This window comes from Pezoporus flaviventris, unplaced genomic scaffold (genome assembly GCF_033815535.1).
Source record: "Pezoporus flaviventris isolate CSIRO_AGI_PZ_B2104156 unplaced genomic scaffold, CSIRO_AGI_Pfla_v1 ptg000158l, whole genome shotgun sequence".
NCBI lineage: Eukaryota > Metazoa > Chordata > Aves > Psittaciformes > Psittacidae > Pezoporus > Pezoporus flaviventris.
The window spans coordinates 638,808-659,777 of NW_026892706.1; the positions used below are offsets into that span (position 1 = coordinate 638,808).

Consider the following 20,970-nt stretch of genomic DNA (forward strand, 5'->3'; position numbering starts at 1 on the left):
GTGGCAGCGGACAGCCAGGCTGGAGCTGGGCACAGGCACTGCCTTGCTGCCCAAAGGCTCGGGGGGGGGGGGGGGGAGTGCACTCCCCGGGTCTGCAGCAGGCACGTCACAAAGCCCGCTTGGTCGTGCGAACCCATAGTAAACACGTGGTGATGATTCGGTAACGGTCGGCTCGGGGCTGCGGGAGGGGCCTGCCTGGTACCGCCTGCTCCTGCGTCATGTGACACCGTCCGCGGCGGCTTCCGCGCCGTCGTTGAGGCGGGCGGGCCCGGATCCGCGGCGCGATGGAGGAGGACGGCAGTTACGGTAAGCGCGGGCCGGGCCGCGGAGCGGGGTCCGCGGGGGGGTCTTCGGGGGGGGGGGCGCGGGCCCGTCGGGAGCCGCTCCCGCCTATGGGGGGGCGGCGGAGGAAGCGCCGAGGGAGAAGCGGCTCCCGGTTTGTGTGGGGGAGCGCGGGGTGGGCTCCTGGGTGCTGCTCAGTTCTGACCGGGCCTGGCCTCATCTGCGCCCGGGCCCTGCCGGTGCTGCCGCCGCTCGTGAGCTGCCCGCGGTGTCCGTGCTGCAGGGCCACAGGGACCCGCTGCCCTCCGTGTCGGTGCTGCTGGGCTCAGGGAGTCGCTGCCTGCCTTCTGCTGTGTGCTCAGATGCTGCCTCTGAGCCCTGTCTGAGTTCAGGCTCTGCAGGTCTCCGGAAGCTTGTGTCCATGGGGTCTGTTGAATGTCTCACAGTGTTCAGGGTGTGCCCAGGGCCTGGTCCTGGCAGGGTTGAGGCGGCTCAGTTGCTGAAGGTCCTGTCTATCATGCAAGTGCATGTTGCTTCCCTGCTTTCCTGCATCCTCCATGTTCAGAGAGCACTCCCTCCCAGTGCCGGGTAGCAGGACGGAGCAGGAAGGCACTGCCTGTGCCTCCACCCTCTGAGGTGGGTTCCTGTGGATTGCAGGTGGGTTTTCCTTCCGCAAGGACTTTGCTGAGGAGGAGGCTGGAGTCAGGCTGGCTGTGATCTCAAACCCAGGTCTCAGTGCTGCCCGTTGTGCTGGTGGCTGTTCTCCCCATGAGCCGCAGTCACCTGGGTGCTGCTGGTGCCGATGCAGAGGGTTCATGGGCTGGTTTCCTGCCTGTGACAGTTGTGAAATGCAGCCAGTTCAGAGGCTGTTGTTCTACCCTAGAAGTGATTGTGCTTGGCAGCAGGGAGGTTACTGTGTGAGATAAGGTGCAAGCACCCAGCCCACTGGTTGCAGCCCAGCACAGGCGCTGTCAGATGCAGCCCATTAGTGGGAGAACTCTGCAGGGAGCAATTCAGAGAGCAGCTTCTCGTTGCTTCCTGGAATTGCCTGGAAGTTGTCCTGGGCCATCCATCAGCATCAGGAATTGCCTGCTCACTGTGCCGCAGGGCAGCAATGCTAGGTGGAACAGCCACCTCCCGATCCCCACTGCTGTCCCAGTTGTAGGGACATTGCAGCCTCGGCATGGTGGGAGCCCAGTGGGGAGGCTCTTGCTGGAGGGGTTGTGGTGATGCCAGTGTCTGCTCCTCCACACGCGGCCCCTCTTCCAGCCTCAGCAGAGAGCAAATCCCGGGTGAGCAGCTGGTGGCACAGATGTAGCTCCCCCCGCTCCCACCCCATTCCCAGCATCTCCTCGCAGAGATCGTGATGAGACCATCCCTAGACAAGCTGGCAAGAGCAGTGTGTGGACAGCGTGGTGGTGGTGTCCTGTTGGGAACCAGCTGCTGCCTCTGTCCCGCCAAGCTGGAGCACCAGTGAGCAGCCATGGGAGCACGATTCTGCCTGGCACTGTCCCCTGAGCTGGGATCTGTCTTGCCTCACCCCAGGGTGAGGAGGATTGGGCAGTGCTGGTAATCCTGCTGCACCCGAGGGATTACTGCTCACTCTGGCCTCAGGGATAAAGGGATTTCTCTAAGCGGGGCTGATGTAGCCTCCTGCAAAGCGGCTTGTGTCCAGGCAGCCTGTCTGGGGTAGGATGGCTGGTGCTGGGATGCAGGATGGGCTGTGCGAGGTGCAGGAGCTGCCCAGAGGAGGGTGGGCTGTCAAGTCCCGCCGCCAGGCTGGGGGATCCTGTCCTTGCTGCCAGCTCTGTTTTACTAGCAGGCCCTGGCAGCCCCTTGGCCTCGGGCTCAGCTCTTTTGGAGGCAGCCCAGGACCCTGGTGTGCACCTCTGCAGCGAGGGGAATGGGGCTGGGGGTGGATGCTGCCGGTGACGCACCAGCCCTATCCCAGGTGGGGTGCAGGGCTGAGCCTGGCTTGAGGAGCAGCTTCCCCAGAGCTCTGGGGCTGCCGGGTCAAAGACACAGGGATGGTACTAGGCTTGGAGAACAGAGCCAAGAGCTGGAGCTGTCGGGGCTTCGGCAGTGCAGTGCTGGGCACAGGCCATCAGGGACTTCTGAGTTGTTGGGAGTAGAGGATGATAAACCACAGCATTGACACGCAGCAGTCACACATCAGGGAAGCAGCAGGGCCTGTGTGTCCCTGAGTGGCTGTTTCAGCCCATGTGGGCCTTCACAGCGCACCCGGGTCAGAGGTTTCTGCTCTAGGGGGGCAGCTCTTCAGGCTGGCAGACAACAGATCAGGGCCTGGAGCTGTGGTTAACGTGACCCTGGGTGCATGCGCCCCTCTTGCCCAGGCAGGGTATGAGGATCCAGCTGGGTGCCCAGGTTGTGCAGCATGGGTGATGCTGCCTGGCCCTGCTTCAGTCTGCCAGAGCACCCATGGGTGCCCGTGCCACAAAGGGTTTCTCCAGATGCTGGCCCAGGCCCTGGGCAGCACTTGCCACACCATGTGCCTAGCTCAGCTGCCCCAGCTCCTCTCACTTGGCCTTTTGCCTCCTGGTGGTGTGGCAACCACCACTTCATCCCCTGGGAAAGGGGAAGTGGTACCAAAACCGGGTCGGTCACATCAGCGGCAAGTGCTGGGCTACACTCTTCCTTCTCCTCCACCTTTCCTCTTGCCTGCAGCCCTGGGAGCTGGGTCCCCTCTGGCTCTGCACCCTCCTGCCTGCGAGGGCAGCTTGTTCCTGGGGTGCCCTTACCGCTCCTGCCCGGCCTGGTTCCTGCCTGGCTCCGGTTCCCCCTGGCTCAGCACATCTCGGTGCCTGCTGGCTCCTGGCAGCCGGGCTGGCCGCAGGTCGCTGCCTCCTGCCCCGACAGGCTCTGGGGTTTCTTACTCATGGCCGTGCCCTGCATTGGAGATCGCTCCTGCTTTGAGGGGAAGAGCTGTCGGGCCGGTTTGGGTTCGCTTGATGCCTGTGGGCTGGGGGGGGCGGGGGTGCAGCGGGGCTGCAGGCAGGAGGGCTGTGCCGTGCCCTCAGCTCCACAGCTCACCCTGAGGCCGGGGTCCCGGGCAGGACACCCCCAGTCCTGCCGCAGGAGCCCCGTGGGGGCCTGCTGTGCTGCTGGGAGCTGAGCCGCTGACTGGCACCACACCGGGGCAGGCTGCGCCCGTCGGGGTGCACCGGCCCCGGCCCCCCCACTCCCCACGCCTCGCCACAGCCGCCTTGTCTCGGAGCACCTTCCCTCATGCAGTGCTGGTTGCTACGCGACCGCCAGCTCCCGATGCTTAATGCTCTAATACGGAGGGATAAAACCACTCTAAAAATACCCCGCTGCCGGCCCCCCGCGGGGACAAGGGGCTGCCAGGGCACAGCCAGAGCAGGCCGGGGGCTGCCGGCACTTCCCAAACTCTTCGACCTCTAAGTGGCTTTGAGCCGCTGGCGGCCGGAGCCCGGGAGCAGAGCGGGTGCTGCGCAGGCAGGGTAGCGGGGATTGGCTGGGGCTGGCGCGTGGGCTCCGGAGCCAGAGCTCCCCTGGCACAGCCACATTCCCCAACTCCAGCCAGCGGGAGTCCTGCAGCCGCCCTGCCTGCACCCAGCAGGCACCGGCACCAGCCAGGCCTCTGCCTGCTCCTGCCTGCCCCGGCACCTCTGCGGCATGGGGACGGTCAGTGAGCTCTGTGCCTCCAGTTTCCAGGCCTTCCTCTGCCCCTCGGTGGCTGCCAAGGCAGGTAGGCACTTCACCCCCTCCCTTCTGCTTGCCATGGGGTCCCCGGCCTCCCAGCAGACATGGCAGTGTCTGCGGCTCCAGCTCCATATGGCTCTCGGTGACGACGGCAGAGTCCTGGCTGTTTCACCACCTTCTTCCCCTGTGCACCACCAGCCTGCCCAGGCTTGGGCCTCTAAGTGCTGAGGCCCGTCTACCTCGTGTGGCATCACCCCGCACCGGTGCCTGCTGGGACCGGGAGTGCTCCAGAGCCGGTGGTGGCTGTGAGGATGCACATCACCCGCTGTGGCAGTGGCACGTCCTGCTCCAGCCCCTCACCCTCCTGCCCCTGTGGCAATTGTGTGTGGCTGCAAAGGCAGCTGGGGTGGCACTCTCCAAACCCGAATCCATGCAGGAAAACTCAGTGCCTGCTGCACTGGGGGTGCTGCTGAGGGCTGGCTGCCTGCAGGATCTGCTGCTGCTGCGGGATCTGCTTGGGCTCCTGCCCAAGCGTGGCCCCGGGGCTGGCTGTGCCTTGGGGCTGGCCTAGCCCTGGAGGCCGGCAGTAGCTGAGGCCAAGCAGCAGCAGGCTCTGCTCCTTCTGAGGCCCGGCACGGTGAGCGCTGCAGGGGGCAAGCGACATGTGGGGGCTGCGCTCCCGGCATCTGCACGGTGCTCAGTGCGTGTAGACATGGCGGAGCCAGTGCTCACCCGGCTGCACTGCTGGCTGGGGTCTGTGCATGGGGAGTGCAGGAGCAAGGAGGCTGCGGTGGTGGATGTGAGTTCCTGGTCAGGCTCTGGTGACAGGCAGGGATGTATGAGAGCAGGACGAGGGCTGTGGGTGGCTCTGGGCACCAGGGAGGGTCTTCCCTGGAGCCGCCTGCCCCATATCCTCCTCCTGAAGCACCTCTGCTGTCGGTGGGGAAGGGTGGGGCTGACACAACCCAGGATGCGCACATGGCGCAGTGAAAACAGGATGTGGTGTGCTGAGACAGGCAGGAAGTTTCGGGGGGCCCCGTGGGTCTCCCAGCTGCAGGCAGCCTAAACCCAGTGCCCTGCCAGCATGGCCGGTGCAGGCACGGTGTGAGCCAGCGGCAGGGCAGCTGCTGCTGCCGTGCAGCTGGAAGCCAAAGGGCCAAGTGAGGCTCCCGAAGCCCTTCCTCTTCTCACTCTGCAGCCGCTGCTTGGGTGCTGTTTCTCCATCTCACGCTGCTGAGCTGGATTTAGCTGAGTCAAGGTGGCCAAGGCTCACGCCGCCTCTCCAGGCAGCTGACAGCGGGATGGGATGTGCCAGGGGTTTGCTCCTATTGCAAGCACCGGACTTTGCTGCACAGTGGTCCTGTACAGAGCAGTGGGGTCTGTACAGGCCCCTTGGAGCAAGGGGGAAAGACAGTGGGGAGCAACCTCCCAGGGGACAAACATCACTCCTGGCCTTTCTCCTGTTCCTGCTCCTGTTGCCATAGTCTGCAGAGGGCTGTAGGCACCGGTGGTCCCCGCAGCACCCTTGGTCCTGACTGGGGCTCAGTCTTTACAGCCTGGATGGGACCTGAACCCGGAGTGGGGGTTTTGGAGGAGCCGGAAGGGGAGGGCTTGGGGCCTGCTGGGGCGGGGGGGGACCCAGCTGGTGGAGGGAACAGCCCCCAGCACTGCCGCAGTGAGCTCAAGATGTGCTGGGTCAAGCGTCCCAAGGCCCGGCTGGGCCAGGCCCAGTGCATGGCTGGGACCCCAACACGTCCTGGTCCCCAGCCCCAGGGCTGAGGACAGGACAGGGCCCTGGCTGTCCTGTTCCCCCTGGCCGGGAGCAGAGGAGTTAAGGCGTTGGCAGCCTTGGCCTGATGGCGGCAGGAACAGGGTGGTGCTGGTGCTGGCTTCTGGTGCGGCCGGATGACGCCAGGTGGCCCCGGTGCTCATTGGTACAGCACGGCCCTGACTCAGCGGGGAAGAACTGGGGCAGGCAGGTGCCTGCGCCCCAAAGCAGCAGCACCTCCACTGAGCCACAGCAGCACCGGCACAGCCGGGGAGGTGTCCTGCCAGGATGGTGCTGAGCACGCAGGGCAGCGGTGAGCTGGGGTGGAGGGAGGCTGGAGAGGCCGGGCTCTGCCTGTCTGAGGGCAGTGGGGTAGGAAAGAGCACCAGGGGGAGCGTGCATGGTGTCTGGGTGTCACAGGGGTGCTTTGCTTTGGGCATGGTGGAACTGGGGGGATCTGCAGAGGCTGCTGCTCCCAGTTGGAGCCTGGGACAGGCGGATGGATCCTGTCAGTCCCCCTCCTGCTCCCCCTGGTGTGTGGGGTCCTTGGGCTTGCTGTCAGCAGCAGAAGCTGCGGACCCCCCGGGCCCTACACTGGGGCCTCGGTGCCTGCACTGGGATCCTGCATCCTGCAGCCAGGGCAGCAAGCGCTGGCTCCAGCCTCCCGGTCCCTGCAGCCCTGCTCTGCCTGCAGTGAGGCTCACCCACCACCAGCAGTAGTGGGGCTGCACTCGGTGCCGCAGGCGGGTGCGGAGCAGAGCGTGCGGAAGGGTTAACACCCTATTCCTTCCCCAGAAAAGCTCTTGTGTCTGGGGTTTCTCTTCCTCTGGCTGCTGCTGACATGGCTGGGCTGTGTCACGAGTGCTCACCCTCCTCCTCCACAGCACCTGCAGAGGCTCTGGTACAGACCTGCCGCATCTCACCCTGCGCTGCGCCTGCCCCGCGGCCGGCTGGACCCTGCCTGCTTGCAGGTGGGCAGCAGGAGGCTGCGCTGTTGCTCCTGATCCCTGTGCAGGCTCCTGCCACTGCTCCGTTTGCTGGCTCCAGTCTTGGGGCAGCTCCAGCCCTGGCACCGGTTTTCCCCTCTGCCGCGGTGGGGCAGGATGGTTCTGCAGCACCCGCTGCAGCCCTGGGATTTAGAGGCTTTTGTGTCTGGCAACAGGCGCACTGCGGCTCGGGCCTCCTCCTGCAGCAAGCCTGGGCCTGCCAGGAGCCCTGGGCGCTGGGCAGAGCGGGCAAGCGCCCGCAGGAACAGCGCTGGGGTGTGCAGAAGGTGCTTGGATCTGTTGATAACACGAGGCCTCCGGTGCTTTGAGTTGAAATAACTTTTAGCCTGGTGCCTCGAGTTGGGTTGTCTGGTTCATAGTTGCTGGCATCAGAGACTGAAAACTTTGGGAAGTGTTGCCGTGGTGTCTGGAGGGCCGGTGTCGCAAGCCGGGGCTGCCTCCAGCCTTGGCAGGGGGGAGTTTTGCGAAGGAGGAAGCTCGTCAGAAAGCTCCAGCAGAGCCAGGGAAGTGCTGAGCTCGGGGATTCTGTTTGCGTGGTCGCCATCGCCCCGGGGCCGCTCGGGGAGAAGCGATGCGCGGTTGAGGAGGGTGCCGCACCTGGTACGGGGCAGGCGGCCGTGCTGGGTGAGTGGGGCTGGCTGCGGTGGTGGCTGGAGCTGCTGGAACCCGCTGCAGAGGTGGGAGGCATGGGCAGCAGGTGAGGGCTGGGAGCACTGCTGGGGAGTGAGTGACCTTGGGAACAGGAGGGAACGGGAATGCATGCCATGTCATTGTGGAGCAGGAGGTCATGCACCAAGGAGCACTGGGAACGTCCTGGGGCAAGGGGGGCATGTGGCAGCCCCAGGGTTGAGCCATGGGGATGGTGCTGGGGAGGGGTGCCAGGCTCCTGCAGGGTGACATGGACATGTGGATGTCATGGTGTGTAGGTGAGTCTGTCTGGAGGGTGCACCAGCTCCGGGTGCTGGCTCGGAAGGACAGATCCAGCACAGGGGGCTGTAGGGTTGCCAGGAGCCGGCCCGGTGTGGCAGAGCAGCCCCCAGGGCTCCAGGTCTGTGTGGAGCCCGTGCTGTGGGCCACAGCAGGGCCCAGGACAGGCACTGCCACGGGCCCGGCTGGAGTGGTGGGAGTTAAATGGGACTTTGTGGGGCCGAGCCCCAGGGGAGGAGCAGCGCTGGAGCAGGTCCAGGGGCCGCAATGGTCCCTGCTGCTCGCGGGCTGAATCAGCAGGAACCGGCGGTGCCCAGCTCCCCCCTGCAGCTGCTGCCTGTGGGGCCGTCCCTGGCCCTCGCATTCCTCACGTGCCATCTGTAGCACTCGCTGTGTGCGGGGCCGGGGACGCTGCTTCCCAGTCCGGCTCCTGTGGGCACCTGGCAGCTCCGCATCACGGCTCCTGATGGGCCCCGGGAGCCTGGTGGGATGATTCCCAGGGCCACGCGTGCTGACCTGACTGTGTCTCCGCACAGTGCCCAGTGACCTGACCCCGGAGGAGTGCCAGGAGCTGGAGAACATCCGCCGCCGCAAGCAGGAGCTGCTGGCTGACATACAGGTGTGATGCTGAGGGAAATCCCCCGCTCCCGGTGCAGCAGCATCTTCCCGGGGTCGTCCCCTGGGAGGCAGGCTACAATCTGCCTGCCCATGTCGCTGGTCAGGGTCCCTGCAGCCCCATCCAGGGTCCCTCACCCTGCTGCTGGGAAAGTGGAAGTGGGGAGGAGAAGCTGCTCTGGCCAGGGCTGTCCATAACAGCTGTGGGACTGGGGTGCTGTGCTCCATATCTGCACAGCCCATGCAGGAGCAGGCAAGGCTGTGGGTTCAGTTTGTGCTCCCATCCCCTTTCCTTGCCAGCCCTGGCTCCTCACAGCCCACAGGGGCTCTTGTGGACCTTCTAGGGCAGGAGATGGGAGCTCTGGGACTGCAGGGAGAGATGAGCTGGTCCCATGAGTGAATGCAGGGAGCCTGTGATCTCCCCGCTGCTTGACAGCACTGCTCCTGTGGGGCCCTGGGGATGGGAGCGGGTCCCGGTGGGGACCAAGGCCAGGCTGGCAGCCGGTGAGCCCATGGTGCCTGCAGAGCGCTGGGCCCTGTGCTTGTGCCGTTCCCCACAGCACTGGCACCTCCGTGCCAGCCCTCTTCTGGCACAGGCAGGGACTATGTCCCTGGGCCAGGCCACTGCCCTGGCAAGCGGCTGCGAGGTCAATGCTCATCTGGGACACTCGTCAGTCATGTCCCTGATTAAGGCAGCAGAGGCTAATTACTGCCATATGCTGGGCATGATCTAAAGGGATTAGGGAATAATTCTGTTAACCTCTCAATCTCTTCCTTCCTGTGCACTTCGAGCATGGTGGTATCGAGGGGGATTAGCAGTGGGGTGCAGCCAGCCCCCGCTGCAAGTGCCCCCCGAGGTGGCTCAGCCCCTCTGCCTGGGAAGGAGGGAAGGGACGGTCTATTCCTGGGGGACTGGGCCCAGGTTACTGTCAAGGCCGGAGGGTCTGGGAGGGAAGGAGGCACCTCCTGTCTCAGTGCACTTTTTCCCTCAGCGGCTGAAAGATGAGATAGCAGAAGTGACGAATGAGATCGAGAACTTGGGGTCCACAGAGGAGAGGTGAGTGCTTCACTGTCACAGCCCAGGGCTGCGCTGAGCCCCTCTGCCATGGCAAGGCCACCCTGGATGTCACTTGTGCCGTGGGCCGCTGGGTGGTGCAGCCCCATCCCGTGGGTGCTGGTGCCTTTCCCAGGCGCTCTGAATTCCTCGGAGCGGCAGCAGGATCCCAGCCTGAACTGCTGCTCCCAAAGTCTGTTTTCCCAAGCCTGAGCCCCTCTGTCTCGCCACAGCAACTTTGTTGTTTTGGCTGGCCAGGCAGTGCCAGCCCTGGATTAGGGGGTCCTGCAGCCGGCAGGAGGTAACTCCCAGTGTTGTGTCCAATCACACACTGGGGCGTGAAGGCCGTCACCCTCCCACCAGCCCCACTGGAGCCTGAAGGTTGCTCTCTCCAGAGCCCCACCTCACCCAGTTTCCCCTAGTCCCCCCATGCAGAGGTGACGTGTTGGGATGCCATACCCAGCACCCATCTGCACAGGGTGACCCTGCAGGTGGGGCACGGCAGCTCCTCTTTGCTCTGCGGCCCAGAAGGCCACAAGCAACCCCATGGAGCAGGGCAGGGACCTGGAGCCATTTAACAGCTTTGCCCCCTGCAGGATCAGTGCAGGGGCCTGGCCGGGGCAGAGTTGCTGGGCTCCTGCTTGGTTCAGGGTGACCCTTTTCCTGCAGTGCTCTGCCCAAAGGTGTGCAGGAGGCAGCCAGGTAGATCCCTGCTGGGTACTCAAAGCTGCTTTGTGCCCTGCAGGAAAAACATGCAGAGGAACAAGCAGGTGGCCATGGGCAGGAAGAAGTTCAACATGGATCCCAAGAAGGTACCATGAGGAGCGGGGCTGTGCTGGGCTCTGCCACCTCGTGGTCCTGCTGGGCCAGGGGCTGGAGGGGTCAGCAGCAAGGCCCAGAGAAGAGCCTCTTGCACCCCTCCAGGGCATCCAGTTCCTGATCGAAAACGACCTGCTGAAGAACACGTGTGAGGACATCGCTCAGTTCCTCTACAAGGGCGAGGGCCTCAACAAGACCGCCATCGGTGACTACCTGGGCGAGAGGTACGCTGGCCCAGGGCAGCTCGGGTCTCTTGGGACACTGCAGCAGTTCGAGCGAGTGGGGTACACGGGGGTCTGAGCGCTGCATTCGAGCCGAGCGCAGCCCTCGAGCTCTGGCTTTGCTCCCGCAGGGACGAGTTCAACATCCAAGTCCTGCACGCCTTCGTGGAGCTGCACGAGTTCACTGACCTCAACCTCGTGCAGGCCCTGCGGTGAGCAGAGGGGGCTGAGCGTGGCCCATGGGGGCTGCGGGGGGGGCAGAGGGTGTGTGGAGCCCCCAGAGCAGCGCAACCCCTCGCTCTTCCCAGGCAGTTCCTGTGGAGCTTCCGGCTGCCCGGGGAGGCGCAGAAGATCGACCGGATGATGGAGGCCTTCGCGCAGCGGTACTGCCAGTGCAACCCCGGCGTCTTCCAGTCCACAGGTGAGTGTCTCGCTGGCCCCTCTGCCCTGGGCCCTGCCTTGCGGCTGACTCCCCTCTGCCCCTGTAGATACCTGCTACGTGCTCTCCTTCGCTATCATCATGCTGAACACCAGCCTGCACAACCCCAACGTCAAGGACAAACCCACGGCTGAGCGCTTCATTGCCATGAACCGTGGCATCAACGATGGGGGAGACCTACCAGAGGAGCTGCTCCAGGTGAGGGATGGGATGCGGAGGGACCGGGGATGGGCTGTACAGCTGGCCTGTCACGGGGCTCCTGGGCAGAGCAGAGCTGACACTGCATCGTGTTGTACCAGAATCTGTATGAGAGCATCAAGAACGAACCCTTCAAAATCCCTGAGGATGATGGCAACGACCTCACCCACACCTTCTTCAACCCCGACCGGGAGGGCTGGCTGCTGAAGCTTGGTGAGTGCTGGTAGACATGGCCCGGGGAGGGCAGGCTGTCCCCAGGGACAGAGCAGGGCTGTGGGTGTGATGCCTCTGGGCTGCCTGCACACCGTCTGCTGGCCTGGCTCCTCAGAGTGTGGCCCTATTGAGGAGCAAGAGACTGCAACAAGGGCACAGCCCCTGTGGGGACAGCGTCCGCATGTCCATCCGTACATCCATCAGCCCTTCATGTTCCCTGGGCTGGGTGGCAGGAGCTCACTTACAGCGGTGTGGCTGGGTGGGCATCCGGGGGATGCTGTCTCGAGGCTGGGCAAGCCCCAGGGTGCAGAGCTGATACCAGGGTCTGGTGTTGGAGCACAGAGACCACGAGGCCCTTCTCTTCAGCAATCACAGCAGCATCCTGCCAGAGCAGGCCCTGGGAGTGAGTGGCGAGCTGCCCCAGGCTGCGCGCGTTCCCCTCCATGCCACAGACAAGTCCCTGCCTCGCCCCCACAGCATTCTCCCTCCTGCATATGGCTCCACATGCAGGCAGCGTGCATGGCATCCCCGCTGCACCACCCTCCTGCGCCCTGGCTCCTGTGGCTTCTCCTCTCGGCAGCTCTGGGGGATCCTTGCCTGGGTTAAGTGAGGGGGAACGGGTGCTGCAAGACTGGGGTCTGGTGGGACCTTTCCACAGGGGCTCTTGTTGGGATCAAGGCTCTGCCACTCAACCAGGGCTGTTTCAGCCTTATTGCCACCTCTTGGTGTGGGAGAGGGACCTCACCCTGCTCCATGCCCGGACCAGAGCAGAGCCCAGCTGTGGGGCTGAACAAGGGCCATCTGCTCCCAGCTCTGGCTGGGGGAACGCAGGGAGAGCCCAGATATGGCCCTCCTGTCCTGAGCAAGCCCAAAGGGTGGCAGGGCCTCATGCAGGGCAGCACCTGCTGTGGGGACTGTTGGTGTCAGGGGGATGCAGAGATGGCAGAGCTGCCATGGGGCAGGGAGGGACCCCATGGGGTGGCTGGGGGGTGAGCCAGGCCCTGCCTCTCCTCAGCTGAGGATCCATCTGCCACAGTCACAGCGAGCCAGGGCAGGTTGACCCATGGCAGTGCCGCCAGCGCGGCCTCTCACAGCTTCCCTGCTGCAGCCATGCCCCACTGACCCGCGCAGGGCGAGGGGGGGTGCGGGGGTTCCTCTTTTTGGTTTTAGTTTTTTCCTTTTTTTTTTTTTTTTTTTTTTAATTTTCTTTTCTCCCTCATTTGTATGTTTCCATGATTTTGGCTCTTCCTTTCCTTGCCCCCAAATCCAGGAGGTACGTACCCCTCTTCCCTGCTCTGCTCACGCCGCTGGGTCTTCGTTTCCTTTATGTTTTTAATTGCTGGTGATGAGTCTCATTGCTGCTGCTGCTGCTGCTGCTGCTAACCCCCCACACGGCCCAGGGCCCTCACCTGCCGTGGGGACACGCTGCCACCGCCACTGCCAGGGCAGGGACATGGGTACCAGCCTCGCTGATGCCGAGCGCTCCCCAGGGCCTGCCAATCCCCTCCACTGCCCTGTGCCAGGGACAGACGGAGTCACCTGCCCATCTGTGCTTTGCTGTGTCCACAGGCAGCTCAGCCTGGCCACAGCGGGTCTTCACATCTTAGTGAAGGGAAGGGGACAGATTTGGGATGTCCTCAAGAAGGGCCCCAGCCTGTGTGTGGTGTCAGGGGGTGCTGAGTGCCTGGAGCTGGATGAGAGCAGCAGGAGCTGTCTGTTTGGTGCCCTGTGCTGCACCAAAGGCTCCCAGCAGTCACTGTGCTGGGTGCTGGCGGTGCCCCCCGCTCCACTGCCTGCAGCCCCAGGGTGCCAGCCATCGGTGCTGCCCTGGGGCTGCAATGGCCCTTGGTCCTGTATGGTTCTGCAGAGCCCTGGGCCCTGAACCTCTGGCCTCTTCCCACCCACAGCCCCAGCAGAGGAGGTGGCCCTTGGTCAAGCCCCAGGTTTTGGGGTGGGTTTGGCTGGACGGAGGCAGAGGGACTTTTTCTTCAAGGAAGTGCTGGCACTGGCCTGGCTGTGGGGCAGGGACGGAGGGTTTGGCCAGTCGGGATGCGGCAGGCGGGAGGTGTGGGGCTGTCTGCGGGTGGGGGGATGAGCAGGGCCCCAGCGCACACGGTGCTGGACCTGGGCAGCACCTCCTGGGTGCTGGGCACATAGTGGCAGCACGTCTGCCACCACTGCAGGTGTGTGGCAGAGGGGGAGCTGGAGCTGGGGCTGGAGGACCCTAAGCCCAAGAAGCAGCTTAGCCGTCTGTGGTGCAGTTTGAAGCTCCCTCCAAGCAGTCCTCAAGTGTGGTCCTGGGCTGATGCCTGCCCTGGCACTGGGATGTAGCAGGACCATGGTCAGTGTGTCCCCCCGAGAGCTGCGTGGCTGCAGCATCCTCTGGCCATGCTGGATCAGCGCTCCATGCTGGGTGGGAACAGGTGCCTCCACTACCTTCCACCTCCATCCTCATCCGTCTGCTTCGCGCTCGTGCCGTGCCGGCATAGTGTGTGCTGCCTGCTGCCCGCCGCGCTGCCTGGCTCTGCTTGCGCTCGGTGCCAGTGCTTGTTCTGTGTGTCCGCGCGGGCTCCAGCGCTGCCGCAGCCTCCGTGTCCCGCCAGCCCAGCTGGGGCTGCACCCAACCCATCCCTCTCTGCTCCCAGGAGGCAGGGTGAAGACGTGGAAGCGACGCTGGTTCATCCTGACTGACAACTGCCTTTACTACTTCGAGTACACAACGGTTAGTGAGCGGTGCTTGCGGGGTGCTGAGGCAGGGCAGGAAAGGGCACCGGATCCCTGTGGGGTTTGGTGGTGCCCAGCCTGTAACCAATGCATCTGCTTTGTCCCTCCAGGATAAAGAGCCCCGTGGCATCATCCCGCTGGAAACCTGAGCATCCGCGAGGTGGAGGACTCCAAGAAGCCGGTGAGAGCCAGGGCAGGGGTCCCTGGAGCTGGGGCTGGCCCCGGTGCTGCGGTTGCGGCAGGGGAAGCTGGAGGTGTTGCAGGCCTGGAAGTGCCCCGCAGCCAGCACTGCCTCCACCCATCACAGCGACTGAGTCCAGCCCCTGTGGTGTCCAGGGCTGGTGGGAGGGCCATTGGTGATGGTCAGAGGCGGGTCTGTCCCTCCCGGCTGCCCTGGGGGAGGATGTGCGACAGGAGCCCTGGTGCTCTGCCTCGTCCCTCCCAGCCTGAGGTCCTGCTGGAAGAGGGGCTGCATCTGAACCATCTCCTCCCTCCCAGAACTGCTTTGAGCTCTACATCCCCGACAACAAGGACCAGGTGATCAAGGCCTGCAAGACGGAGGCGGACGGGCGTGTGGTGGAGGGGAACCACACCGTGTACCGCATCTCTGCCCCCACACCTGAGGAGAAGGAGGAGTGGATCAAGTGCATCAAGTGAGTGCTCAGGGGAGCAGTTGGCAGGCGCTGGGCAGGGGCACAGCAGAGACCTGTCTGCTGTGCCCGAAGGGGACCATGCTTCCCAGGGCACCCTGCAGGGATGGTCGGAACAAACGCTCCCAGGGCACAAGGGACCTACCTGAGGCCCTGCCGTAGTTTCCTCCTGGCTGTGCACTAACCCAAGCCCTCGTTCCCCCCGCAGGGCAGCGATCAGCCGGGACCCTTTCTACGAGATGCTGGCTGCCAGGAAGAAGAAGGTTCTCCTCCACTAAGAGACATTAGCAGCCTTCTGCGAGACCGAGTGTGCTGGCAGCCCCAGTAGCTGCCTGCCATGCTGTGGGGCTGGGGCCACGCTGCAACTTGGCCCTCGGAGCCCAGGACCCAGCTTCAGCTTCCCAGTTTCTTTACCATGGGAGGAGGCATGTGTGCCTCGGTGACTCTGCCCCCCATCACTGCCTCATCTCCAGATCTCCAGCATCTTCCCAGGCTTGAGCTGATACACGGACACCCGTGTGTGTGGGGAGCCCCATCCTGCCCCAGGCTGGGATGCAGGATGGGAAGTGCAGTGTGTGTGCACCAGGCAGCACCGCACCACAACACCTCCAGATCCTGAGTGGAGCCTCACATGCTTCTGGGTCTCCCCAGCACCTTGTCCTAATTCACTTGGGGTGTCCCATCGGAAGGATGAAGGCTGCACTTAGCAGCTGGTGGGTTTGGGGTGCTGCAGGACTGGGAGTCCTGTGGAGGCTCAACTCTGGCCCTCGTTGTAGCGGGTCTGGGTCTGTCCTGAGCTTCCTCATGCTGCTGCCTTGGACCCTCCAGCTGTCCTGTGCCAGGGACAGTCCCTGTGGGCGCAGGAGCCTTGAATTGTCCCTATTGCAGTGAATGGTGGTACAGGGGGCACACGGGTGTCCTGGCCTGGCCGCAGGGTGCTGGAGCCAGGGTGTGGGCCATGGTACAGCAGCTCTGCACGGTGCTGCCTGGCAGTCCTGGCGAGGGGCAGCAGTGGCTGCTGCATCCCCACACACAAGCCCTTGCTGAGGAGCTTGCGGTGGGATGTGCTCGAGGGCTGGACACCCCCTCTGCCCTGCACTCGTGTCGTGTCCTGTGCCCCGGCCTGGAGGGAGGCACCTGGTCAGTGTTAGTCTATTTATCAGAGGTGTAAATACTCCTGTATAGTTTTCTCCTTTCAGATGATTTTGTATGGCGGGTCGGTCTGTGCGGAGGCCAGGGGGAGGTGGGGGGGGGGGGGCAGGAGTTTTTGTTCCAACCCTTATTTTTCTTTTTCCCTTTTGCCATGGCCTGTACACTGGTGCTGAGGATCCGCAGCAAATAAACACTGCACCGCGCTCAGCACCAGCCTCCTGTGCTCTGTGTGCAGCGTGGGGCAGGCAGAACCCCCCACTTCACGGGTGGTTGGGCTGGTGCTGGTGTCCGTTGGGCTCCTGTGCTGGTATTGGTCAGGGTGGGGCTGGTGTTGGGTGGGGCTGGGGCTGGTGCCGGTGTCGGTTGGGCTGGTGCCAGTGTCGGTTGGGCTGGTGCCGGTGTCGGTTGGGCTGGTGCCGGTGTCGGTTAGGCTGAAGGCAGTGGCCGGAGGCTCCTGGCAAGCTGAGAGTGCAACGGGGCAGGGCAGAGGTAGGGCCAGGCAGGACTGGGGGGGATGGAGCCCAGGGGAGATGATGGGCCCGGGCAGGGATGAGGACCAGCAGCTCCCTGTGGCTTTGGAGCTGGGCAAGGGGTGTAGGGCCTGCCCAGCACGGTGCTGAGGGGGCTTTGCCCGGGTCTCCCCAGGCACTGGGGTGCGGGCAGGATGGCGGATGCACGGCACGATTTCCTGAAGAGCTTTGCCATGCACCTGATGAGCATTCAGCCCGACAAGTGGAACAAGTTCATGGGCAGTGATGAGACCGTGGCCATGCTGAACGAGTTCTTCGGGCAGGAGGACGTGCTGGAGCTGGTGCTGGGGCTGGATCCAGCCGGGCAGCCCCAGGCCACCCCCTGCTTCCCCCCAGCCCTCAGGGGCAAGGGCGTCTACTTCGTGAAGGAGAAGAAGGAGAGCATCACCCAGGAGGACTGCCAGAGCAGGCTGCTGGTGGGGGACATCGGCCCCTCGCCCGTGGAGCACTTCATCACCGTGATGGAGGAGGTGGGTTCCCCACATGGGCCGGTGCTTGAGGTGGGCTCAGAAAGACACTGAATTACACTGCTAGAAGAAAAGTTGCTGCAGGCACTGACCTCCCAGCACCTGGACACGGAGGTGATGATGGTCACAAGCACGGGTTTCTCCTGTGCCTCGGACTCATTGCTTCCTCCCTATGGGTTTAAAAACCCAGCAACGTTCCCCCTTCCCCATCCCTGCAGTGGGGGATGCCTGAGTGGATTCCTCTCAAAACTTCCCATGAATGTTCCCACTCAAAGAACTGCCCACAGCACCCAAAAGCCCTGGGAACCCCCACGTTCCTCCTCAGTACCAGGGTTTTGCTGGTGCACTCACTGCTCCCATGAGAGCTGGAAATCCACCTTAGGTTGAGGGGGCTCCTGACGAGAAATGCATCAGCCAAAACCTCCGTGCTCGGGTGGGCAGCAGGAGGGGATGCTGCTCCCCAGCGCTGCTGCACAATGCCCTCTGCAGTGGGAGACCTGACCCAGCCCCGTCCCCCAGGTCGTGTCCCCCCTGCTCCTGAGCGAGAAGAACACTGCGGGCTGGCCTGGGGTGGTGGTGGAGGATGTCACGAGACAAGTTCACCGGCTGAAGAACGAGAACTTTGTGATGGGCGGGAAGATCCAGGGGAAGCCACTGCTCCCGCTGCCCAAGCACCTGGATGTTCAGGATGGCTCCAGCACCGTCCTCGACTGGTGGGTGCTGCTGGTGCCAGTGAAGCCTGGCAGGGGCCTGAGTGCCTTTGGGAGGCACGGGAGCTGCAGCACCGGCTCGGTCCCTGAGCATCCCTGGGCACAGCATCCCCAGCAGCAGAGCTCAGGGATGCTCAGGCCAGGCTGGGCTGGCAGACCACATGGGGACGGCTCAGGGCTGGTCCCAGTGTGGGAGAGTGACCCCATCCCCTTTCAGCCTGGCAGGGTCCATGGATGTTTCGGTGCTTCACGCCACAGAGACCATCGTCATTGAGTGGTCCCAGCAGATCAGAGATATCCTGAGCAAGGACTCGGCAGAGCCGCTGCTGGAGGGGCTGCACCCCCTGCCCAGTGCCGAGTTCAATTTCTGGCACACCAGGGCAGTGAACCTGCAGTGCATCAATGACCAGGTACTGCCCAGGCAGGCGGTGGCTGCTTCCCCAGTGCTGAGCCCTGGTGCTGAGGCGGCCACCTCTCCCTGCCAGCTGCTCTCTCCACGGGTGACAGTGCTGGCAGAGATGCTGGAAAAGGCCAATAGCTGCTTCTGGCCGGTGCTGCAGAGCGTGTTCCAGGACGTCAGTGCTGGTAAGTGCCCTGGCGATGGTGGGCAGCTGCTTCTGCCCCTCCATCGAGGCTTCCCCATACCCAGTCCTGGGTTTCTCCCTTGGGCCAGGCCTGGAGGAAGCCAAGGACATCAGCTCCCACCTGCAACCGCTCTGCATGCTGCTGGAAGAGATGGAGCAAGCAGATTACTCCGAGGTGAGTTGCACGTGGCAAAATAACCAGGCACTGCCTTCTCGTCCCGGTAGAGGCAGCTGCGGTCTGGCTCCAGCCCGGCTCTGCCGACCCTCGTTACACAACCACGGCCCTGCAGTAACGGGGCTCCGCTCCCGCAGCTGCAGCCCTACGTGGACCGGGCGCTGCGCACCGTTCGCCTGCTCCGGGCCAGCTGCCGGTACTACAGCTCCCCCACACGCGTGGTCGTCATCCTGCAGGAGATCTGCAACCTCCTCATCGAGCTGGTAGAGCCCCCACCCCGAGCCACCTGCGGCAGCTCCGGGACAGCAGCGGGAGGGGTGGCACGGGGCAGTTGTGGGGACCCCAGCTCGGGTGATGTAGAGACACCCAGTCAAGGGACCAGTAAAGCCCAGCGTAGGGCTGGAGTGGGTTTGAGGCAAGCGTGGGTCACCGGCCGTCGCCAGGGCCCAGAGGGTGGGCAGGGCAGAAGGAGCCCTTCGCGTTCCCCTCTGCCAACAGCCCCTGACTGCTTCTGCCTGTCCTAGACCCGTAAGTTCCTGAGCCCCGAGGACGTGATGAAGGGGCTGCAAGGACAACCTGAAGAGACCTTGGGGGCAATCAAACTGAGCATCTCCGTCATAGAGAACCTCTTCCAGTCCTACAACACTTACTGCTCCGACCTGGTGCCCACGTTGTTCCCGGTGGGTGCAGGGAATGGTGTGGCTCTGCCCAGCCCCAGCCATGCCAGGTCTGGTTGCTGATGGCTCCTGTCCCCTTGCAGGAGGACCCGCATCTCTGGGACTTCCCCCCCAGCATCATCTTCAGGAGAATGGAGTCCTTCCTGCACAGGCTCAAGACGATTGAGGTGACAGCACAGCACATGGGGCGCAATGTGGTTGGTCCCCGAGAGCGGCACAGGGCAAACTGCTGCAACCCTGGGATGGGCTGGGGCTGCTGGTGCAGGGGGGGCAGCTGTGATGCGTGGCTGGGAGCACAGCTTCGAGCCCAGCACGGCACCCGTCCCTGGGATGGATGCTCCTTGGGAGCAGGGAGCTCACAGGACACAGCTGTGCACCGGTAGTGCAGCTCCTGCACCCGCACCCCCAGCACATGGGGGGCTGAGGCTGGCCACCAAGAGGAGCCAGGTGAGGTGATGGTTTGTGCTTGCCAGGACCTGTACCAGACAGCTATAGAGTTCCTGAAGCTGGAGAAGGCAGAGCTGGGAGGAGTGAAAGGAAACATCCTCGGGACTCAGGTGTTTCAGATCTACAACGAGGTGGCTGAAATCCTCAAGGATTTTTCTGATTGCAAATACGACTCCTTGGATCCCACAGAGGAGGTGGGTGGATGCTGGTACCAAGCTTAAACTTCTGCTAAATGAAACAAAATGCCTTGGTCGGCACACTGCAAGGGCTAAACCTGCCCCATGGCAGCACGTCAGGCAGGTCATGGGGTCCAGCCTCCAGGTTCAGCAAGTCCTTCAGGAAGGATCTCGGAAGGAAGCGCAGGGGCTTCACCAGATTAAATCATTTTGCTCTCTCCTGGCAGCAATTGAACACAGACTTTGCGGAGTTCCAGAAGAAGATTGAGGACATGGAAAGGCGGCTGGCCGCCATCTTCTCCCAAGGCTTCGATGACTGCAGCTGCCTGACGTCCGCTGTGAAGGTACCTGTGCCCCCAGCACGCTGCACCACGCTGGGGGCACCGTGGGTGGTCAGCGGCTGCTCTGGGACGCTCTGGAGAGCCAAAGGCAGCGCCTCTTTCTCCCGCAGTTGGTGCAGATGTTTTCCTATCTGCTGGAGCGACCTGTGATAAAAGCTGAGCTCTCCCCTCACTACTCAGCCCTGCTGGAGATGTTTAAGGCCGAGCTGGAGGATGTGAAGGTGCTCTATGACACCCAGATCTCCTCCCCGCTGCCGCACGGGACGGGCCCAGCCATCAATAAAAACATGCCACCGGTGGCCGGGCAGCTCAAGTGGGCTTTGGAGCTGCAGGAGCGCCTGGAGGGGCAGTACAGGGGCTTGTTTTCCATCAACCACCCGTACGTGTGGGTCACCCATGGGACACGGGGCAGGGTCTGGCCCTGTGTGTGTCTCCTCCCGCTGCAGCAGCTGCTGCTTTATCATGATCTCGGCAGGGTGATGGTCAGTGCTGAAGCCAAACTGCTGTCTGAGAAGTATGAAGAGATGATGGGGCTGCTGCAAGGCTTCCGTGAGGAGGTCTACATGGAGTGGGTGCAGGGGGCCCTAAAGGACTGCCGCTTCAGCCTGGAGCAGCCCTTGATCCTGAGGGACCTCCAATCTTCCCTCCTCAGTGTGAACTTCAGCAAAGAGGTTGGTGCTGCTCGGGCAGTGCCAGCGATGCCTCCCCTGAGCGTCAGTGAATGGGGCTCGGCACGGGACCTCAAGGGTTTTTCCTCACAAGTCTTTTCCTGGCCATCGTGTCTCGCAGCTCATGGCTATGCTGCGGGAGGTGAAGTACCTGAACTTCCAAGAGATGGATATCCCAAGCAGCGCTGAGACCCTTTTTGCTCAAAATGAGATGTTCCAACAGTTTGTGGACAACCTGGATCTTATCACTGGCTGGTACAATGAGGCAGGTCTCAAAGGGAAGACAGCCCAACTGCTTTTCCATGAGCTGAGCACTGGCCGGGCTGAGGCTGGTCGAGGAGCCCCGGGGGGAGACTCATGAAATGGGTCCTGGAAGCCGAGGGGTGTTGGGGTGCAGCAGGCACGTCACCATCACCCCGCATCCTGGCTGGCCCCAGCGCTG

At 63.4% G+C, this 20,970-nt stretch overlaps 3 protein-coding genes across 4 annotated transcripts in view; 2 read left to right on the forward strand and 1 right to left on the reverse strand.

Annotated features, from left to right (window-relative positions):
* The window catches only part of ARL16 (ADP ribosylation factor like GTPase 16), a 252,529-nt gene that overhangs the window by 146,498 nt on the left and 85,061 nt on the right, over positions 1-20,970 (reverse strand). The window lies entirely within an intron of this gene.
* On the forward strand, positions 181-15,960 carry CYTH1 (cytohesin 1). The gene is given in 15 exon segments (XM_061479848.1): positions 181-306; positions 8,205-8,287; positions 9,276-9,340; positions 10,083-10,149; positions 10,262-10,380; positions 10,509-10,589; positions 10,686-10,798; positions 10,866-11,014; positions 11,116-11,227; positions 13,873-13,949; positions 14,062-14,089; positions 14,092-14,132; positions 14,450-14,604; positions 14,810-14,867; positions 14,869-15,960. Coding segments are annotated over 15 exon segments (1,191 nt in total). The 5' UTR covers positions 181-284; the 3' UTR covers positions 14,890-15,960.
* Positions 16,120-20,970, forward strand: part of DNAH17 (dynein axonemal heavy chain 17) — a 33,117-nt gene continuing 28,266 nt past the window's right edge. For both annotated transcript variants that reach the window (XM_061479821.1, XM_061479822.1), the window contains exons 1-14: positions 16,120-16,221; positions 16,399-16,753; positions 17,270-17,463; positions 17,678-17,870; positions 17,946-18,045; positions 18,134-18,219; positions 18,357-18,482; positions 18,744-18,899; positions 18,980-19,063; positions 19,370-19,537; positions 19,747-19,863; positions 19,971-20,239; positions 20,336-20,531; positions 20,650-20,793. In XM_061479821.1, the coding sequence (XP_061335805.1) occupies positions 16,418-16,753; positions 17,270-17,463; positions 17,678-17,870; positions 17,946-18,045; positions 18,134-18,219; positions 18,357-18,482; positions 18,744-18,899; positions 18,980-19,063; positions 19,370-19,537; positions 19,747-19,863; positions 19,971-20,239; positions 20,336-20,531; positions 20,650-20,793 (2,169 nt within the window). In that variant the 5' untranslated portion in view covers positions 16,120-16,221; positions 16,399-16,417. The remainder of the gene's footprint in view (positions 16,222-16,398; positions 16,754-17,269; positions 17,464-17,677; positions 17,871-17,945; positions 18,046-18,133; positions 18,220-18,356; positions 18,483-18,743; positions 18,900-18,979; positions 19,064-19,369; positions 19,538-19,746; positions 19,864-19,970; positions 20,240-20,335; positions 20,532-20,649; positions 20,794-20,970) is intronic.